General features: G+C 42.4%; 1 protein-coding gene across 1 annotated transcript in view; it reads left to right on the top strand.

Moving 5' to 3' along the window:
• Window positions 1-22,762, top strand: part of LOC146042535 (cytoplasmic phosphatidylinositol transfer protein 1-like) — a 146,880-nt gene that overhangs the window by 112,385 nt on the left and 11,733 nt on the right. Inside the window, exons 4-6 of the mRNA XM_083162587.1 lie at window positions 5,468-5,475; window positions 15,776-15,847; window positions 22,487-22,579. Coding sequence (XP_083018713.1) covers window positions 5,468-5,475; window positions 15,776-15,847; window positions 22,487-22,579 — 173 coding nt within the window. The remainder of the gene's footprint in view (window positions 1-5,467; window positions 5,476-15,775; window positions 15,848-22,486; window positions 22,580-22,762) is intronic.

The following is a 22,762-nucleotide window of genomic DNA, read 5'->3' as shown; positions in this document are numbered from 1 at the left end:
GCCGGGATCCCTGTGACACCATCCGCATCTTGCGTTCCGCAGCCCCCTTCCGCCTCCCACCGTCCATTCTGATGCGTGTCAGGGCTTCTCCACACGAGATCCGACCCTGTGGAGAAGCCCTGACATGCTCCCGCGTCTGGACAGGTGAGTAATCAAATGTTTGCTATTTATTGTGTGGGGGGATTGGGAAGCACTGTTTGGTCACTTGTTTGTGCAGGGCAATTATCCCGAAGACGGGTATATATATATATATATATATATATATATACACACACACATATAATACTTGATCCTGCATTGAGTGTGGCACCAAAAACTAGCTTCTGCTACTTTGCTTGGCTACAGCTCCATCGCAGCGAGTCACCACCTCGTACTCTTGGAACCTGGCTTTTATTTATTATTTTTATCCCTTTGCCCCCCTCACACACACTTTCTCTCTCTTTCCTATCCCGACTCCACCCAACCCATATTGTTTTCTCTTCCTCCATGTCTCGCTCTACACCACCACATCATATCTCCTGTACATCAATGACACTGTTTTAAACGGTCAGAGTTCATACCAACAACTTTCATTACATTCCAATGTGATGACCTCATTTTTATCCCCAGTCAATATGATTATATAGATTACGGCAAAACCTAACATTTTCTGTCAGAATATCCAAGAGACTCAGGATATTGCAGTGGAGTCGGAGAGACGAGGTGGAGCTTGTTTGTTTCTTATGCAAATTACATGAATGCACTGCATATAACCAGGTAAAAACCATATAAGGAAAAAAACAACAAAAATAGTCCGGACAGTACAGCTGTTCTGTATGTCAGCCATGTTTATTTTAACAGCTTGTTAGAAAAATAGGTACTTGTGTAGTATCTGGGCGTCCGATCTTACCTTAAGGCATACAATCAGATGCGATGCGATTCGATGCGATTCGATGCGATTTTGCATAGGATTCAATGTTAAGAAGGTCCTGTTCATTTCCCCACTATCCAAGTGGGCATAGAGTTGATTTTATATAGCGTGGCGAGCGCAGCGAGCCACCGAGCCCGAAGCGTGGCGAGCGAAGCGAGCCCCGCGAGGGGATGCATATTTCTTAAAAAGTATTCTGTGTCCCCTCGCGGGGCTCGCTACGCTCGCCACGCTTCGGGCTCGGTGGCTCGCTACGCTCGCCACAGGTTTATATCCAACTCCATGCCCACTTGGATAGTGGGGAAAGGAAAAGGACCCCTTTTTCCCATTGAATTCTATGTTAAAATGGACTCAGACCATTTTAACATTGAATCCTATGGAAAAATCTTGACCATCGCATCGCATACGATTTGGTCGCATGCGATGCGATGCGATGCGATCCGATTTCTAAATCGGACGCCCAGATACTACATAAGTACCGAAAAATAAATATACATATCTTAAAGGCAAAATATTGCTATATAATAATGCTGTTTTTTGTTTAAAATGGTTTACTGTACAGTATATTGCAAACGAAAGTCATTTTTTCGTAAAAAATGATTAGTATCTTAATCCTGAAAGTAAACACTGTATGTGCGAGAGACGTGTTGCTGCTGAAAGCTTTCCAAAGCTCATTAGAAGTGTTTTGATCCCTTTGCCTTTCATTGTTTTGCGTTTTGGATCCATTGACAAATAAGAATTAGATTATGAAAAAGTCACATTGTCTGATACCTCATTAACTGGCGCACGTCCGTCATTTTCTACTTTTTATATATTCTAATTGCATTGATTCGGAGATAGTAAAATACGAACCCCCAAGAAGCATCTGCCAGTTTTACCTCACAGGGAGACAAAAAATCCTTCCTGACTCCACACATGGCAATCATCATTAATTCCCTGGATCAATCACCCCGACTGTTTGGTTTGTTCATTAAACCTAATGATAGCCCTGCAAGAAGGTTTACCAATCCACTTGTGTAATCCATCCAGTTATTCTGCCATTATATCTCACTCTATAAGGAGAGATCTGCAGACTGTACACTTCCACAGTTTTTCCGTTTGTGGTTACAGTTGAACTCTACAAGTTTTAAATCTCTGAACTCTATCAGGTTTCCCCTGATGTTCTCAAATGCAGGTATTTAAAATTGTTCTAAAAAACATCTATGTGGTAAATATTGCGGTCAATATATTTGCTTGTAATAATAAATAAATTGATAAAGTTGGATCATCTAACTACTACCTATTGGGGTTATTCTGATTGATTCTCTCCATGCAAATTCGCATCCTTTCTGGGCAACCAGATCCCGCCTTGCGAATGGTGGTACGCCGGCCCACCATTTGCAATGGAGATTCGCTCGCAGGGCCTGTGGATGGATGTTACACAGTAACATCCATTCGCAGGCTTGTGGGATCCGCCCACATCATTCGATGGTCTGTGACCATCGAATGATGGCGAAGGTGCGCACATATAAAAGTGACTCTGGAGTCATTTATATATGCGTGGACGCTCTGGAGGAAGTGGGCGGGCAGCTGACATCCGGTGATGTGAGCTGCCCAGCTCCCCCAATCGCGTCATCGGCCCATTAGCATAAGAACGTTCTCATAAAATGTTGGGCGTTCCCAAATGCTAATGGCCTCTACCCGCAAGTATGGGTGCACCCTGCAAACTGTTTGTTTGCCGTGGGCACACCCTGCACATGTGCAGATGCAAAACATCGGACCCTTGCGATAGAAGGGTACACATAGACCTGAATAAGGCCCCTAGGTGTACTAGAGAATTCCCTAGGTGACAGATAAATAATATATAGAAGCAAGATGTGTAGGAGGCAGGTAAGATTTAGAACTAAATGTGGCCATACAGTGCTGCATAGCAGCAGATGGCCCTTGAGCAGCCCTGGACCTTCCCCTGATGCAGGATAGCATGCAATATATCGCATGTACAGTACTATCCCAGCAACTGATGCCGGAGGCTGTCCGATCCGTCAGATCCTACGTGCAGCACTTGCGATCAAGGAGATCCGTCCCTGATGGAGGGACCGCACCTCGGATTAGAGCAGTTATAAAACACATGCGATTTGCCAGATTTCACGCGATTTCTTGTCCCAATCACTCTGAATAGGGTGAGATTGGACCAAATCACCACCTTTAGAGGGCATAACAGGCCATTGAAAAGTGGGAAAGGGTGACAGTATTTAAAATGAGATGTGAGTATAGTGTTGATGAGGGCTTTGTAGATAAAGGTGAGTGATTTAAATTGGATTTTGGATAAAATTGTGTGACAATGTAAGAGTTTGTAAAGTACTGTGGTGGAGGTGGAGCTAGAGAAGACCAATCTGTCTGCAGCATGATGAATTAAAGCAAGGGTAGATAGGTGTGGATAATGGCACATAGAAGTGTGTTTTGGTTTGAGCTACTATTGCAATATTCTGTGGGCTGAGATGGCAGGACTGGGAAAGACTGGATGTGAGGAATAAGTGAGTCAAGACTGGCACCAATGCAGCAGGCTGGGGAGGTGCGGGGTTAGTGACATTAAGGGGGATGTGAGCGATAAAGTACCAGCCAATCAGCTCCCACTGCCATGTTACAGGTGGTGTGAAATGACAGTTAGGGGCTTGTAGTTTATTACCCTCCGCTTTATCACTTTTTGAAGCTTGGTGCATCTGGCCCACACTCTGTAATGCCACTGGTACTATACAGAACATTCCAATGCCAATATAATCTGCTTTGGATATAGAGTTATAATGATCTGTCAATATTACAGTGTGTGTGAAGGTCACCAGGCTGATAATGAGGATTTTTACACAAGCTCAATTATCAGTTTCTTTAGATATTGAAAGTGTGTAAAGCAGATAAATATAAGCTTTCTGTAAATCACATCTCGTCCTTGTCATGACGCATAGAGTTATAAAATGAAGGTCACTTCCTAGTGTAATTTCCAGCTATGTTAAGAACATTGAGAAAGTTATTGTCCTACTTTTGCAATTATGATAAATGAGATACTTTGATTTAAAAGTAGCATGTTAAGTCTTAATTATATCAGTCTAACACATTAGTAGGCTTTCACTAGGATTGCTTAATAGTCAACATTTATAAACAACTTCCAAGGACATTTTGCAGCTATATGGTGGAAAAGCAGTCATAGAAGTGTTCCCGAGGGTTCAGTATGATTTGCTGGCAGCCCGGATCCTGGCAGTCACAATCCCGACAGCGGGATACCCGCCACCGGAATGCTGACGAGGGGGAGCACAACAAGAACTCTTGCGGGATAGTGGAGCTCGCCACTCTGCACTCACCATGCAGCGGACATAGTGGCTCCCCTCGCTTGCCACAAGGTTCTGTTTCCCATCTATGGGGGTCTTGGACCCCGACAAGGGAGAATAGACCCTGTCTGCCAGGATTCCAGCTGGCGGCAATGTGGGCAGTCAGGATTTTGGCATCAACATCCTGACCGTCGGGATCCCAACTGTCGCCATATTAACTTCATCCCGTTCCCGATACAGAATGATAATATATTATACTACCTATATAGGGGAAACAAAGCTCTTGGACACAGAGGCCTTTGGGGCAGAAACTTGTGCAGAGGGAGTGAGTTTGGAGTAGTGAAGATGATCCCATGGAAGTCAAAAAGAGTCTCAGTGACGATACCAAGATATTATTTTTGCAGAGAGAAAACTGCAATGAGATATAATGGTGTAAAGGCCCCACCGGAAATCAGACCTGTGCTGGGCAGATGCTTCTATGGAGATACATGTAAAAAACAGTATGCCCACTCCTACATGCAGCAACGTACTGGGGCTGCATTTCGGCCCTGGAATTTGTGCACGCCTGCGTCAGAGGTGCACACCTGCCCATTACAAGGTGCAAGGACACTGCCAACCTTGGCATGACGCAAGTTGGGGGTCTGGCCTTGCGCTACCCACCATCTCTCGTACATACAAAAGTCAAGGAGGGGGAAGTTGATTGGGACAAATAGAGATCCCAGAAGCTGTGCTGTGCACGGCCATCCGTGCTCTCTCTGTGCCTGGACCAACCCACCAGGCCATTGGCCCCTCTGGCATTTGGTCAGCCCATCCCTGCCCACACGAATTCACTGAAACCATGCTGCAAAGCACTGAATGTCTTACTGACCAACATAGTAGTCCAGGTATAATGGCCAGAGATCCACATTATTTATTAACTAAATAGCTAATTATTTTAAATAAATAAGAAAGAGATGCGTTTCAATTTGGGCAAGAATGTGAAAGGACTAACAAAAATGTCAGGTGACAACCAGGATGTTCTTCAATAAGAATCTGCAATTCACAGTCAGTGTATCACTGATAAGCATGGAGATGCAGAGACAGTACATTCGTAGGAAAGATGTAAAGAGAATGAACAATAAGAAGTGAGAGTTCTTCCATTAATAAACTGTATATGTCATAATATATAAACAGACATTGTGCTGAAACTGCCATCCACACCCGTCTAATGCATTTCTTATGTTTTTTTTCTGTTTTTGGTTTCCTGGCGGCTGACTCACAGAATACACAGTAAGTAAAGATCTCATATATCTTTTTCCTTTTGTCTTGCAGCTTTGATCATTATCAAATAAAAATGAGCGCAAACATGATAAAATTGAATACACACAAGTTTCGGTGTTAAATAGGCAGTTTCTCTGTGGTGTAAAGCTCAAGCTATAAATTCTTCTATATATGCTTTTATTGTCCATTCGGTAGAACGCTGATTTGCGTTTTGTGGAGTTTATAGTCTATAAAATAAATATAGCTGGAAAGTCAACTTATTCTGCTGTGTGGCATGTTTGGGATAGGACAGGTCACATAGCCAAATTCTGGTAGCAAAATTTAACAGCTATTACAGAACAAGGCAATCCTTAGCTGCGAGATTTAATGCCGCCCGAGTTCAGCGGTAGTGCAAGATGTCCGCCAAACTCTGACGGTTTTTTAAAGGGGAATTAACTTACAAGGCATGGTTTTGCCTTGAAAGTTAATTCCCCTTAAAAAACGTAGAGTTCGGAGGACATCTCACACTGCCGCTGAACTCGTGCGGCATTAAATCTCGCTCTAGATTTCCATGTATTTGGCATTAACGGCTCTGCAGCCAGTTCCACCTACTGTAACTACACAGAATGGGAGACATTTACTAAGATGGCATTTCTATTTCACATAGAATAAAACAGTATCTGATTGGTTGCACCTAGCAAAATCTCATGTGAAATAGAACTCCCATTTTAGTAAATTTTCCCCAATGAGTTGGCACTGACATTGCCACAGCTGTAAGAAGTGCAGAATATATGTGTACAGGGGCTCAAGTACTGCATACCTCCCAATTGTCCCGATTAAAGTGGGACACTCCCGCTATTTGGAGACTGTCTCCTGCAGCTTGCAGTGTCCTGCGAGTGGGGTAGGGGTGGGGCAATTGGAGGGAGCTAGAGATCACCCCTAAAGAGATGCTGTACACAAGCGCATGACATCTCTTTAATGGAGGGAGGGTATGAAGGGAGCTGGGGGCTGCACAGTTGCCAGAAGAGTGCTGAGCATACCCCCAAAATGCTAAAAACGAGAGTCGTGGTGACAGTCACGCCAACCAACTGCATAGCTCCACCCCTTTTTCCGGGCCAGCCGCGACTTGTGAGTAGCAAGTCCTGATTTAAGAGATAATAAAGTTGGGAATTGTGGTACTGTAGGTTTTGGCAAAAAAATGACAGGGATAAAATGGGAACAAGAAAAATGTGATTATTTGTGTATGCTGAGCTATTGCATCTCATTATTTGTCTGCATTATGTACCAGGTTTACCAAATGAAAATAGCAGCATATGCACTTGGTTAGGGCAGGATTAATTCAAGTGTAGAGATGTATATTGGCAGTGTGATGTTAGTGTATTAGAATATTTGTAGAACTGGAAAAGATTTAAGCAAAGGTTTAATATATATCTTGCTGCAATGCTGCATGTGGAGCTGATACAGAGGCTGACAAAACAAAGGCATCCATTTTCCTCCATGTGATAGGAGAGGATGTGCTGGACATTTATAATAGTTTTCAGTTTGCTGAGGTGCAGAATATGGTGCTATCTTCTATAATGCAAAAGTTTGAAGATTACCATACTTTGTGCCAAGGAAAAATGTGACATATGAAAAACATAAGTTTTTCACATGTGATCAGAAGTCTGGAGATGGATTTGATCAGTATGTTACAGAGCTGCAATCAACTTGTGAGTTTGGTGATTTAATGGATTCACTGATTAGAGATTGTATTGTCTGTGGAATACCTGATAATGGACTCAGAGAGAGACTGCTGAGAGAGCAAGACCTAACACTAGACAAGGCAGTGACTATGTGCAGATCTGCAGAAATAACTAGATTTCAAGCCAAAAAGTTACACAAGGAAGCTGATGGTACCGTACATGTAGTGCAGAAAACAGAGCCAAACAAACCTCCATTCTCAAGAATGAAGCCGTCTAAGCCACAGTCTAATAAGGAAATTTGTAGTAGATGTGGAAATGCTCACAATCCAAAAACGTGCCCTGCTTATGGTAAAACCTCCATGAAATGAGGTAGACTTAATCACTTTAATGCTGTAAAATGAAAAGTGAAACAACCAAAGTGCATGCTGTTAAACAAACAGAGGAGTTCTTTGTGGATTGCATTGAACTTTGCAGTGCAGATAAGAAAGAATGAATTGTCTCTTTAACTGTGAACAAGATTGTAATTCCCTTTTAGCTTGATACTGGCGTGCAGGTGAATTTAATATTGTTTCAAGACTATAAGACTTTTATAGTAAAACCTAAAATTCATCCAGACAAAGTGAAAGTTACAGGGTACACTGGGGAGGAAATTCCTGTGAAAGGTACATGCTTAGTGACACTGAAATATAAGGGACAACAGGTTAAACATCTCTACTGATTGTGGCTAAATATGTGCTACCGATTCTAGGATTAAGTTCCTGCGAGAAACTAAGCTTGCTAAAGAAAGTTTTTATGGTGTCATCACAAGTAAAAGATGACTGCAAATCGATGTTTACAGAATACAGAGACTTGTTTGAAGGTCTAGGTTGCTTGCCTGGAGAGCATAAAATAAATATAGACACGCAAGTTTCTTCCGTGATACACCCCTGTAGAAAAGTGCCGTTTGCGCTGAGAGAAAAACTGAAACAAGAGTTAAATCGCATGGAAGCCTTGGGTGTGATACAGAAAGTTGATGAGCCTGCTGACTGGGTAAGCTCCTTAGTAATTGTTGAAAACAAAAATGGACAACTCAGAATATGTCTAGACCCCAGAGATTTAAGCAGAGCTATTAAACGAGAACATTTCAAACTACCAACTAGAGATGAAATCGTGTCGCAATTTGCCATAGCAAAATGGTTCAGTAAATTGGACGCATCTTCTGGATTCTGCCAAATGAAGCTAGATGAGGCCAGCTCAAAGCTTTGTCCATTTAATACACCAGAAGGTCGATACAGATTTCTTCGACTACCATATGGAATTGTGTCTGCTCCAGAAGTATATCACAAAAAGATACACATGATTTTTGAACATATTCCAGGTGTTGAAACAATGATGGATGAAATTATTGTCTGGGGATCTACAAAGGATGAGCATGATTCTAGATTGAGACAACTAAAGGAACTTGTCAAGAAAGTGAATCTATGTTGTCGCATGGGGTAACTACCCCATGCGACAACATATTTTGATTGGACTATGAAAGAAATATAAAGGATGTAATGGATATAAAGATGTATAGTGTGTGCCAGAACTAGTGGAATATCAGGTGGAGTAAGGCATAATTAGTATCTTAGATACTTACTCAGATAAGCAAATATCGGAGTCTATATGGCGATAAAGGAGAAGATAAATCTAAAACTAAAGAGGTAGAGAAGAGTTAAAGAAATGTGTAATCTAAGGCACATGTACATATACAGAGGCCTTATGGAAATGCCACTCCTTTTAATTTTTTTATTTTATTTTTAAAAAAGAAAAAGAAAGAAGAATTCCTTTTTTTTTTTCTCTCTCTCTCTCTCTGCCCCCGCCCTCTCTAGGTACCTTCTCTTCTCCTCTCTTTCCCCCTCCCCGTCCGCCTCTGGGCGCACTGTCCCCCATGGGCATGAATAATTGGATAAGTAAAATAACTACTTCTGTGTGAGAGATTCGGGATTAGAAAAGAGAGATAAATGAGGATTTAGAAGAGGGGGAAAATAGAAGTCGCTATCCCCATAAAAAACGACATGCAACCTTCCCTAAAAAGAGGGTATAAAGGTCCTAGTGTTAGGGCCCTATGTGTATTTGTTAGTGGTAAATATGTGCTTGATAATATATGTTATATGTGTGGTGACAAGACAAATATTATTTTTATGAGAAAAAAGATTGTATTAAGATGGGTAAAGTGATTAAATTAATGTCAATGAATGTAAAAGGGCTGAATTCCCCACAAAAAAGGAAAAGAGTCCTGAAATATCTCCATGATCAAGGGGTAGAAATAGCAGCCTTACAGGAAACACATTTTTCTAGGGTAGCACAGCCCCGCATGCTAGACAGTAAATATACCAAAGGATACTTCTCAAGCGCATTAAAAAAGAAAGGAGGAGTAGCTATCTTGTTTCAGAAAGAGAGCAAATTTGAGCTGGAAGTACAAGTTACAGATAAAGAGGGAAGATATATAATATTAAAAGGAAGGCTCAATAATAAAAAAATTACAGTCGCTTCAGTATATGCGCCCAACAGCTCGCAAATTAGCTTTTTAAAATCTTTCTGGAAAAAATTTCAGCAACTAGCAGAGGGGACAATGTTTGTGTTGGGAGATTTCAACCTAGTAAGAGACGTTCGATTAGATAAATCAGAATATAAAAAGTTGAAATCAGCCCGACACATATACAGAACCGCGGAAGAATTTAATGAAATGTTACACAAAGCAGAATTATACGATATATGGAGGGTTAAGCACCCAACAACAAAAGATTATACCTTCTTTTCAAGCGTACATAGAACTTATTCACGCATAGACTTTATCTTTACAGACAGAATAACTCTGCAAAATATAAAAGGGGCAGATATCTTACCTAAAACATGCTCTGATCATGCTCCAGTAATGATCAAATGGGAAGAAAGTGCCATTAATAGAACCCCGAGGATATGGAGATGCCCGAATCATATTTTCTCTTCATTAGATACCAGAAAGCTGATTAAAGGGGCACTGGAAGAATACTTAGTATTTAATAATGCGCAACAAACTAACGCACTCAATCTATGGTGTGCATTAAAGGCCGTAATTCGGGGTAAAATTATTCAGATTGTATCAAAATTAAAAAAACAAGAACTAAAATCTTTAACAGATCTTGAAGAGAAGATTAAAAAACTCGAGCAAAATCATAAAACCCACCCTGCTAATGAACAAATAATGCAGGAGCTTGCTAAAGTAAGAGCAGAATTAGAAACATTAAACATCAAACAAATAAATAGAGAAATGGAGAAATTTAAGCAAAAATGCTATGGGGAAGGAAATAAAGCCTCAAGATTTATGGCAAGAAAGATCAAAGGAGCTAGACTAAGAAATTCAGTTAAAGCCCTATATAATAAGAAAGGGGAAAAAATAACCAACCCTGCAGATATTTCGAATGTCTTTGCGGAATATTTGAAAAAACTTTATAACTTAAAAGGAGACAAGGGCACGCCGCAACCTTCCTTAGAGGACATAGATGCCTTTTTGGGTAAAATAAACCTCCCTAAGATAACTCAGCAACAGGGAGAGATCCTCAACGCTCCCTGGAGCCTACAAGAAGTTTTAGAGGCAATTAAGAGCCTGAAATTAAATAAAACACCGGGGCCGGATGGCTTTATAAATAATTTCTTTATTACATATCAAAAGGAGATTGCCCCAATCTTGCTTCAGGCCTTCCAAGAGGGGAGGCAAGCGGGTGAATTCCCTCGGGAGATGCTTGAGGCAAGAGTGGTCCTGATAGGCAAGGAAGGGAAAGATCTGACTATACCTCAAAACTATAGGCCAATCGCTTTGCTAAATAGTGACATTAAAATATATGCTAAGATGATAGTAAATAGGTTGGCTCCAGCTTTGGAAGATCTAATTAGGGTAGACCAGGCAGGCTTTATAAAAAATAGACAAGGCCCAGACAATATATATAAAGCAATCCATATAATGGAATATGCATCGAGAGAAGAGTTTCCGCTGGTGGTTTTATCGCTAGACGGAGAAAAAGCATTTGACCGATTGCATTGGAGATACATGGAAAGAGTTCTCCAAAAATATGGTCTGGAAGGGAGCTTTTTGAAAGCCATTTTGACCTTGTATTCATCTCCTTCGGCACATGTGTATTGTAATGGTTTTGTCTCAGAGAAATTTCCCATTACAAATGGAACGAGACAGGGGTGCCCTTTGTCTCCTATCATATACGTTCTGGCGATAGAACCACTAGCGGAGCTTATTAGACAAACAGCAGAAGTGAAAGGCCTGAAAGTAAATAAAACCCATCATAAAACACTCCTTTACGCTGATGATGTACTTCTTTTTCTATCAGAACCTCAAGAGTCCCTGAGAAGAGTACTAAATATAATTAGAGACTTTTCAAAAGTCTCATATTATAAATTAAATGCAAGTAAGTCTGAGGCTCTCCCATTAAATATTGACCCTAGCGAATTAGCTGAGTTGAAAGAAGAATTTAAGTTCAGATGGAAGGAGAGGGCAATGCAGTATCTAGGCATCCATCTGGTATCTAAGGAAAAGAACTTGATAGAGTTTAACTATGGCCCTCTGCTCCACCATTTAAATATGAAAGTTAATAAATGGATGAATCTAGAAGCATCCTTAATGGGTAGAGTGGCAATGGCCAAAATGTTCTTATTGCCAAAAATTGTATATTTGTTTCGTGCAATTCCAAGATTGTTGCCTAAGTACTGGATAGCCAGATTTAACGCGGTACTGAACAGATATATTTGGAGAAACAAACGTGCAAGAATAGCGAAAAAATATCTAATGCTCCCTAAAGATAGAGGAGGCCTAGGCTTCCCAAACCTGGAACTATATCAAGCAGCTACCCTGATAGATCAGATCAAACAGTGGAGAGGACCCAATAAAGATAACTGGGGCCTGGACCCTGAAGATAATTGTGTCAGCGGCATACCTTTAGGAGATATAATATGGCTCCCGCCCCAAAGTTGGGAAAGAAGTAAGGCACAATCAAAATCTATAGAAGTAATTCTGAAAGAATGGTATAAATTATTGGACAAACAGGGGTTTCTGGGGGCCCCAATAGGGCACCTCTCATTAGAAGCAGTAGCCAAGGTGATACCAAACTTGAATTTGGATAGATGGAGAAACTTTGCTATAGGAACATTAGCGGATCTTTATGAAAACAGGCAACTCATGTCGTTTGAACAGATAAAAAGTAAATATGGGATCCCAAACACTGAATTTCATAAGTATCTTCAAATCAGGCATTGGATACAATCCAATGCCTATATTATAAAGGAAATGGTCATATTGCCAAGGGAAATGATGAACCATATCTCTGGGGTCAGTAGAAAGGGAGGAATTACTTATTGGTACAAGAAATTGTTACAAGAGAGAGAGGAAGCCAAAACCAGCTGGCAAGAGAAATGGGAAGGCGAGCTGAATTTTTCCCTGGAAATGACGCAATGGACACAATTGTTCAAGTCAGTGCATCAAATGTCCAAATCCACGACACACATTGAAAGATACTTGAAAATTTTCTATCAGATGTACTATACACCAGCAAAAATTAATAGATTCTTCCCTCAGCAACCAGATATATGTTGGAGATGTGTAGAAAGAGGGGATCTTATACATATTTTCTGGGCCTGTAAAAAACTAGAGAACTTCTGGCTATATATGGAAAAGTTCCTTTTAGAGATCTTGGGACTTAGAATTCAACTGACACCACAGTTGATACTACTACATATAGTACCATCAAAACTAAATCTAAATAGTGCAAAAAAATATGTGCTAAACCAAATAATTAGCGCTACGATAACTACCATAGCTCAATTATGGAAACAAGAGCAGCCCCCAACATACCAGACGGTAATACATAAAATAGAACTCAGCTATAAGATGGAAACTCTGGGGAAAAATGGTAGTTCTAGAATAGTTAAATTATGGAGAGAGTGGGAAATATATCGAGAAGGACTATATAGTGGTAGTTGAATAAAGGATCAGAGTTCCGAGTGTCGCCTAAATAATTAATCTACCCATTAAAACTATAAAATCATGAAATCATGAAATACAAACCATAGAGTAAAATGATAAAATGTCTTGTCCTGTTAGTGTTAAAGTGTGAGTCCTTGTAATGTATGTGTAATGTGTAAGTTTTGTGTATTTTTAAGGGGATTATGTACCCCCTTGGATTGTTATATGAAATTTTGAAACAATAAAAAAAAAAAAAAAAAAAAAAAAGAAAGTGAATCTAAAGCTACACAAGGACAAATGTGAATTTGGCGTGAATACACTTACCTTTATGGTAAAATATCAGCCATAGTGAACATGGAATGTCCTAACAACAAAGACGACTAGGAATGAGTACTTACTTATGAAAGTTTATTTCTCAACTCTCTGAACGAACAGCCTCTCCTAGAAGGTTGTTGGACAAAGATAACGAGTGGATGTGGTCACATGAACAAGAAGAAAGTTGGCAAAACTTGAAACAGATCATTACAGAGCAACCAGTGCTAAAATTCTTTGATCCTGCGAAAAGAATACGAATTTCAGCAGATGCTTCGCAATTTGGCCTAGGCTCAGTGTTGTTACAAGAAGATGAGGATACATGGCAACCAGTAATCTATGCATCAAGAGCACTGACAAGTGCTGAAACAAGGTATGCACAGATAGAAAAAGAACTTCTAGTGATAACATATGCATGTGAGCGATTTCATCAATTTGTGTATGGTCAAACATTTACAGTGGAAACTGACCACAAGCCATTGGTAGCTATCATGACTAAATCGTTACAGGACAGTCCCATGAGAATTCAACGAATGCTTATCAGACTACAGAAATATGATGTACACTTGCTGTACTGTCCCAGTAAATACATGTACATCGCTGATACACTTTCTCGTGCTGTGGACAAAAGTGAAGGTTCCAAATGTCTGATGGACGAAGAGATAGAAGCCTATGTTAATTTGATCATAGCTTCTCTACCAGTGTCTCTTGTAAGACAAGAACAGATTAGGAAAGAAACTGAGACAGATGACACAATGAAAGTGTTGAAAGATATCATTCTGAAAGATTGGCCAGCAGAAAAACACGCCACAGTCTGCCTATTCATGATTATTGGATGTACCGCAGTGACCTTACAGTTGTCGATGGTATTAATTACAAAGGCAATAGGTTTGTCATACCTGCACGATTAAGAAAAACTATGCTATGCAAGATACATAAAGGCCACTTAGGAGAAGAAAAATGTAAGCGGAGAGCACGTGAAGTTATGAATTGGCCAAGAATGAACCAAGACATAGCACAGACTACAGCTATATGTGAATTATGTCTTACGTATAGACCGAAACAACAAGTCGATCCACTGAGTCCTCATGCAGTGCCAGAAAGATTGTACCAGAAAGTTGGCGCAGATTTGTTTGATTGTAATGGGAAAACATACATTGTCGTGACTATGATTATTACTCTAACTACCCTGAGGTGAAGACACTACATACAACTAATAGTAAAGCCTAAATCAATTGCATGAGGTCAATCTTTGCAAGGCATGGTGTTCCTATGGAAGTGTTTACTGACAATGGTCCTCAGTTTTGCAGCGCTGAATTTAGACAATTTGCTGTTGAGTTGGAATTTGTCCATACTACGTCAAGTCCCCACTATCCACGCTCAAATGGGTTGGTGGAAAGTTCAGTAAAAACTGTAAAGAGTCTCATGAAAAAAGCTCAAGAAGTTGAAGAAGATTTCTACAAAAGTCTTTTAATCTACCTCAGTACACCTTTACAGAATGGGCTTTCTCCTGCACAAATGCTGATGGGAAGGAGGATTAGAACAAATCTCCTGATACATGATGAACTGCTTAATAAACATAACTCAGCAATGGTCAGACAGAGTAAGGAATGTCAACAGGCGAAACAGAAACTGTTCCATGTCAGGCGAACAAAAAGATTATCTGATCTAAAATCAGGTGACCAAGTCCGTCTCAGAAAGGTATTTGGGTGCAGAAAGGTATTGTGCAAGCACAAGTAGCACCAAGATCTTATACTATACGTACAGGGCGTGGAACGGAAGTAAGAAGAAATCGGGTGGATTTAAGATCTCAACCTAACCATAATGAAGACAACATGACTGAAGAATACCCTTCATCTGACATGTACCTTCAAAATATAATAGCTATTATCTGATTGGTTGCTCATAGCAACATCCCATCATCAATACAGTAGATCTTGAATCTTAGTAAATAACCTCCTTTGAGTCTTAAAACAAGACATTTCAAGTTGGTCAGTGAAACAGTTGCAGTCTATTGCATTACAAAGCGCTGCAGTGAAGCAGGTGGGGTTTACAAACATCAAGTCCTTTGTGGTTTAGAGGTTAAAGCAATTTCTTTGGATTCAAGGAATGTTTTGCTGTGTTTCCACTTTATACCATTTCTTAACTGTTCCAGTTTCTATAAATTTGCCATTATGTTCTATAAGTGTAATCAAACTCTACAGAACAGAAATTCTATGGACAAAAGCTTCTATTTTGTAATGCAGTATAGTTACACACTAGCTTCCTGCTAAATGGACCTTTTATATACAACAATACAATGTGCTATATTATTGCTCACTGTCTGTGTCATTTTAACATAATACGTTTCTCCCTCCCTTCCCCCCAGTGCTCTTTTCTGCCTAAATTTCAAATACGGATAGAAACTAAATTTGAAAATAACAGCGGCTGCAATTCACAGGTGAGACGCTCTCTCTGTATATTGCTGTATTTCTACTTACATAGTAAACAATAGACAGCAATGAAAAAGTGAATTGCTGTCTGAATTTAAGGTTCATCCTTCGCCTCATGATTTTAGTTATCATGGTCTTCATAGCGGCAATCAATAACTCGTGTGCACCAAATTACAGCCAAATGCTTGTTATAATTCCTGTTTTACTGCAGAAAATAATTCCTAGGTTGCTCATTGCACACGGACATGGGTTTCAGTCACATTAAGCACTGTCTTGTTTTTTTTCTATTTATTTTTATTTTTCACATTGTAATGGAAAATGACCTTTCATTGCAATTTCTTGCTAAGAAACATCAACAGCCAGTGAATGGGACATAATAAAGTGGTATAAGAGTGCTACTCTGTCGTTTGGTGTATTTTTTAGGCATAGTGTTCCAGATTACGGAAAAATATACTGATCCACAACTGCTAGATGTTACGTACCTGAATAAAGATACCTAGGGCTAAATGAAGCGACGGTTCCTATCTTTTTGTAGGAGAGAGACAGCTGCTGCCTCTACCCTTGCCCAGAGAGGAGACCGCCAGCCTATGTCAGCCAGGTACTAGCGCCTGTGCAATAGATTTAGCAGGTGCCGGGACAGGCACATGCACTTAACCGGTGGTAGCGGCCTATTGGAAGTCCTTCCTGTCAGTCACAGACTCCACAAGCAGTTCCATTGGGAGATGTTCCCTCCCCCGGGACTGTCAGTCCGGGATGTGATAGACAGAGAGTTGACTTCCTGTAGGAAGATACTACCTGTCTTGCCATACAGCCCAATTTGGCTTTTATGGGCTGCAGTCGGTGCAGTCCATAGAAGCCTAGTATTTGTGCATGCACAGTCACCACCGGCCCCGGTGCCTGTCCGCTTCATTATGCAGGTGCCGGGACCCATGCAGCGGTGGTGACTACAGCAGCAGGTGCTCTCCCCTGGCAAACCAGGCAGTGGCAGCCCCTACTGATTACAGGAAGGAGCCGCCGCTGATGCTGATGCAGTCTCTGCCTTTGTACTTTGTACCGATAAGGGTCCTAGAGAGAGAATAAAAGTTACCGAAACACAATGCTGCTCACTAACAGATAAGGTCCACTGATAGAGGGTTGTTCAATAATCTATCAATCCATCTTTAGTATAACATATTGGGACTTATTTATTAATTTCTGCTTAAAAGACCTGAAAAATATAATTACTTATTGTCCGATATTGTGGTAGCGGTGTAGTTTGGTGTTGGGCCACCAGCTGGTCACAGCCAGGCAGACAAATCCATGGATAGACAGCGATGGAGACTTTTTAAATTTGGCTCTGAACCAATCCGCAGACTGGCAGGTGCACCTAGTTTGGCTCAACAATATACAATGCATATACAAGCCTAAATGTATTGGGAGGTGGAATACCCCTTTTATAAGTATAAGTTCCTATTTTATATATATATATATATATATCTCCTATATATTTGGCTACATCTGTCACTCAAAGTGGGTGTCTGTGTCTATAACGCTCTGTTCCTGGACTTTCCTCTTAATTTGTGATTGCCTTCATCTGTGCTGAACACCTTTCTGAGAAATTAACCTGTTTAAAACAGGTGATGGCAATCATACATTAAGGGGAAGTCTAGAAACAGAGCATTGTGTCCCTCCTGGTGAGGGTCATGTTGGGAGGTATGTGACAGAGAACCAGCCCAGTGAGCCCACAGACAGTGCCAGACACCCACTGCCTTCCCATGTTGCCCAGCACTGCTACTCCACAGCCACCAGGTGAGCACCCCCCTCCCGCGATTTGCGGCAAAACCTCCCCCCCCGCGCGCCCCCCCCCCCCCCCTCCCGCGATTCGTGGCAAAAACTCCTGCACCCCCGCGACCCCCCCTACCGCGATTCGCAGCAAAAACACCCCCGCAACCCCCCTCCCGCGATTCGCTGCAAAAAGACCCCCCCCATGACCCCTCCCGCAATTCGCGGCATAACCACCACCCCGCGAACCAACCCTCCCCCGTGACCCCCCCCCCGATTCGCAGAAAAAACACACCCCCCCGCGACCTCCCGCGATTCGCGGCAAAAAGAACCCCCCCCGCGACCCCCCCCTTGCACGATTGGCGGCACCCCCCCCTGCGACCCCCCTCCTGCGATTCGCGGCACCCCCCCCCCGCAATTCGCAGCAGCCCCAGGATTAAATGGCACATGCAAAACACTGACATGGCTATGGTCGACAATGAAAAAGGTTGACATGAGTTTTTGAAGATTTATTTTTAATTTTTTTAATTTTTTCATATTCATTGTCGTGTGTCGACATGGACACCAATGAAGTGGCACACTTATGTCAACATTTACATGTGTTGACCTTTCTGTGTTGATTTTTTCTTGTGGCGATTCACGTCACACCCCCCGCAACCCCCCCTCCCGCGATTCGCGGCACCCCCCGTGACCCACCACCTCCCGCAATTCGCGGCAACCCCCCACCGGAACCCCTGTGAACCCCGCCCTCCCGCGATTCGCGGCACCCAACCCCGCGACCCCCCCCCCCTCCCGCAATTTGCGGCACCCCCCGTGATTCGCGGCAGCTCCAGAATTAAATTGCACATGGAAAACACTGACATGGCTATGGTCGACAATGAAAAAGGTTGACATGAGTTTTTGAAGTTTTTTTTTCATTTTTTGAATATTTTCATATTCATTCTCATGTGTCGACATGGACACCAATGAAGTGGCACACTTATGTCAACATTTACATGTGTTGACCTTTCTGTGTTGATTTTTTCTTGTGGCGATTTGCGTCACCCCCCCCCACAACCCCCACTCCCGCGATTCACGGCACACACACACACACCTCCCCCGTGATTCTCGGCACCCCACCCCGTGACCCCCCCTCCCATGATTCACGGCACACCCCCGCGACCCCCCCTCCCATGATTCGCCGCAACCCCCGCCCCGTAACCCCCCTCCCGCGATTCGCGGCACCCACCCCCGCGACCCCCCCTCCCGCAATTCGCGGCACCCCCCCGCGATTCGCAGCAGCCCCAGGATTAAATGGCACATGCAAAACACTGGCACGGCTATGGTCGACAATGAAAAAGGTTGACATGAGTTTTTGAAGATTTATTTCATTTTTTGAATGTTTTCATATTCATTGTCATGTGTCAACATGGACACCAATGAAGTGGCACACTTATGTCAACATTTACATGTGTTGACCTTTCTGTGTTGATTTTTTCTTGTGGCGATTCGCGTCACACCCCCCCGCAACCCCCCCCCCGCGATTCGTGGCACCCCCCACCTCCCGCAATTCGCGGCAACCCCCCACCGGAACCCCTGTGAACCCCGCCCTCCCGCGATTCGCGGCACCCAACCCCGCGACCCCCCCCCCTCCCGCAATTCGCGGCACCCCCCGTGATTCGCGGCAGCTCCAGAATTAAATTGCACATGGAAAACACTGACATGGCTATGGTCGACAATGAAAAAGGTTGACATGAGTTTTTGAAGTTTTTTTTTAATTTTTTGAATGTTTTCATATTCATTCTCATGTGTCGACATGGACACCAATGAAGTGCCACACTTATGTCAACATTTACATGTGTTGACCTTTCTGTGTTGATTTTTTCTTGTGGCGATTCGCGTCACACCCCCCCACCCCCCCCGCAACCCCCACTCCCGCGATTCACGGCACACACACACCCCCCCGCGATTCTCGGCACCCCACCCCGTGACCCCCCCTCCCGTGATTCACGGCACACCCCCGCGACCCCCCCTACCATGATTCGCCGCAACCCCCGCCCCCGTAACCCCCCTCCCGCGATTTGCGGCAACCCACCCCGCAACCCCCCTCCCGCGATTCTCTGCAATCCCTCCCGCAATTCGCAGCATCCACCCCCCCCACAACCCCCCCTCCTGCAATTCGCGGCACCCCCCGCGACCCCCCCTCCTGCAATTCGCGGCACCCTCCGCGGCCCCCCCTCCCGCGATTCGCGGACACCTAAGTTGCAATACAGGCATCTTTCATACAATTCTAACCATATTTCTCATATACAAACGTTCACAAATTAAGGGGGCGCAGCCCCTTACGACGGTGTGAAGAGCGCCCGTAGGGCGCGATGAATCACCTAGTATATATATATATGGCTAACTACTCATCACCTCAATAAGGTGAAGTACTGCCAGTGACCACTAGAGGCCACTCCACAGATTTAAATTACTCCTTTGTGTGCTAAAAGATGTCATGGAGGTTGGAGGATAGGGACTGGGGGTGGTGAGTTTGTGGGCTAAAAACTGTCACAGCTCAAAGTGAAATGCATTGCAGAAGCCTTCATTTTGACAGGCTTTTAACTAGTAAAATATATTACATACTAATATTTAACAATTTATTTCCTGCTCCTCATAGTCAGCATACAGGGAGCCCAATAGTTAGTGGTAACAGATTCTTGTAGTTCTTTTATGGCATTACATGTCATTATATATGAATTAAATATTCCAATCAAAAGCAACAAGGATGCAAATGTCAGTAATTTGGGTTTCTCAGCTATAGTGCAAAACAAAATCAGAATTCAGGTCAGTAGATAAAGAAGCTTAGCACATGCAGTTGGAAGATTCAGTGGGTCACACTGGGAAATTTGCATTGCAAATTAGAGAAGACCAGTGTCAAATATATTTGCATTAACTTAAAAATCCATTCAAAATGTATTTGTATGATGAAAAACATGCAAATGATAAAGATCTAGCTAGTGACAGAGTAGTTACCAATACAAACAAGTGAAAAATAACATGGGCTAAATTTGTCCCCTAGTCAAATGCATTTGGAGTCTTCAAATTGTAGTATATCAGGTAGCGAGAAACCTGTCTCTTGTCATAGACAGTGGCACTGTCATTAATGGTGACACAGACCAACAGGTTGGGGGCAACTAGTCTGCAGTTAGTATTGTCCAGATTAGGGATGGCCATCGTTGCCTTTGCCATCGATGGTTGCCATCGATGGCAAAAGTGCAACTGGCCATCGATAGTGTATAACTATTCAATGGATGACCATAGATGTTTTTGCATATCGATGGTCATCCATTTTCTGTGATTGAGTGGCCTGTGGGCCAATCAAAATGCGGGGCGGGGCTTCGCGGGTGTCGGGGGCGGAGCTATGCTCCATGTCCCGGCACTTTAGGGAAAAAGCAAAAACGAAACTATTCGTTTAAGCTTTACATCGATGGCGGGAAACCATCTGGTTCTCCCCCATCGATGGCAAAAAACTATTCGACATCGGCCATAAACCATCAATGATTTCTAATCATCGATGGTCGATGGCCATCCCTAGTTAGTATTGTACAGATTGTATTATAATGGGCAGGAATATAAAACTAAAATTATGGACCTCATTCTGGTTGACACGCAAAGCTGAGTATTCCCATGGGCACAGCCCCACGCCCCCCGTCCGTACTGCTAGGTGCAAACGGGCCGACGAATAAGCAATTTGCCTCGCCCGCTCGCACCAAGGGGCTGCACATGCACATAAATGTTTATGCATATGCGCAGTCATGCGAATGCGCAGGAGAGTGAATAGACCAGAATAAGGTCCTATATCCTATGCCTGTCTGGCTCTTAACAATAAGGTATAACTCTCTACTCTGGGGGAACCCTGGCTCTCAGATCATCCTGTATGTTCGCATGCTGCATACACCTTGGGTAATCTATTATTATTATTATTATTATTATTATTATTATTATTATTATTATCATCATACTTGACTCCATGGACTCCTGAAACGCAGGTCACCCTACCACATTCTACCCACTTCTTAGAGAATGGGAATGGATGGGGGTGTGATTAACTGATTCTCAGATCATTCAGATCTGTTAGCAAGGCTGCAATTTTTACAGATGGACAAAACCATGCTGCACTGCAGGTGGGCCTTGCTAACAGATCTGAATTAGGCCTATGATCTGAGAATCAGTTAATCACACCCCCATCCATCCCTTCCCGTTCTCTAAGAAGTGGGTAGATAGTCTGAATAAGGACCCATATCACTAAAGCCCTGTACTCCCCCCTGCATGATGACGCAACTTGTGAATTTAAGCTGTGGGGCCAAAATGAAGCACCACTGTAATAACGTCCAAGTACGCCTGGGGTACAGGATGCCAGCTGAACTCAGATTTATTTTTAAAAGCGGCATTCATTCACAAGCCATGGTAAATTATTGCCGCATTAAGAAACATCCAGGAATGGCCGTGTTCTAAAACAGCAATCATTTACTAAATGATTGCTGTTTTATAATTTGGCCATTCTTGGACAAACTCCCACACCTCCAACTTCTCGCATCCTATTACCGTTGCCCCTCAACCTAGGTCATACCTCTTCTTCTTAGTCCATTTTTTGGTTTGGAAAACACAAAACTCCAATATAGGGATGTAGTAGGGAAGTTCAGATGTTTGTTTGGTCAGTACTTTTGTGTACGATCAGTGGCTTTTTTCTGCAGTTCAACCATTTATGTTTTTGTACTTCTAAATTATTGCCCCATGTGGTTACTATACACAATGTACAGAATTGAATTAGGGTAAATACTCACTGAAAATGTTATGGAGTCTGCACATCTGAATATTTTTTTTAAATGTTTGAATATAATCAGCTGCTTTTTGTTTTTAAGGTATTTGGTGAAAAACCTACGCCAGAAGATGATCTTTGTTTTATTGACATAGCTAATGATGACCTTCCAGATGGTTACTACAAAAAATCAGAAGTAAGATTTGAAACAGAATACATTATTATATGTGTGGGCCAGACTTTTGGACCTTGGGAAATCTACTGCAACTATAAGGGGTGCAGCCACTCTGGGGAACGGAGTGAAGGCTTGATGGCAGTTCAATTAATGCCCCAAGCAACTGAGCACAGACCAGTGGCCTGTAAGTCCAAAGTTGTTATC

Source organism: Crinia signifera, chromosome 19, assembly GCF_055691185.1.
Source record: "Crinia signifera chromosome 19, ASM5569118v1, whole genome shotgun sequence".
Taxonomy (NCBI): Eukaryota; Metazoa; Chordata; class Amphibia; order Anura; family Myobatrachidae; genus Crinia; species Crinia signifera.
The sequence above is the reverse complement of the archived record's forward strand: the minus strand, read 5'-3'. Positions and strand labels throughout refer to the sequence as shown.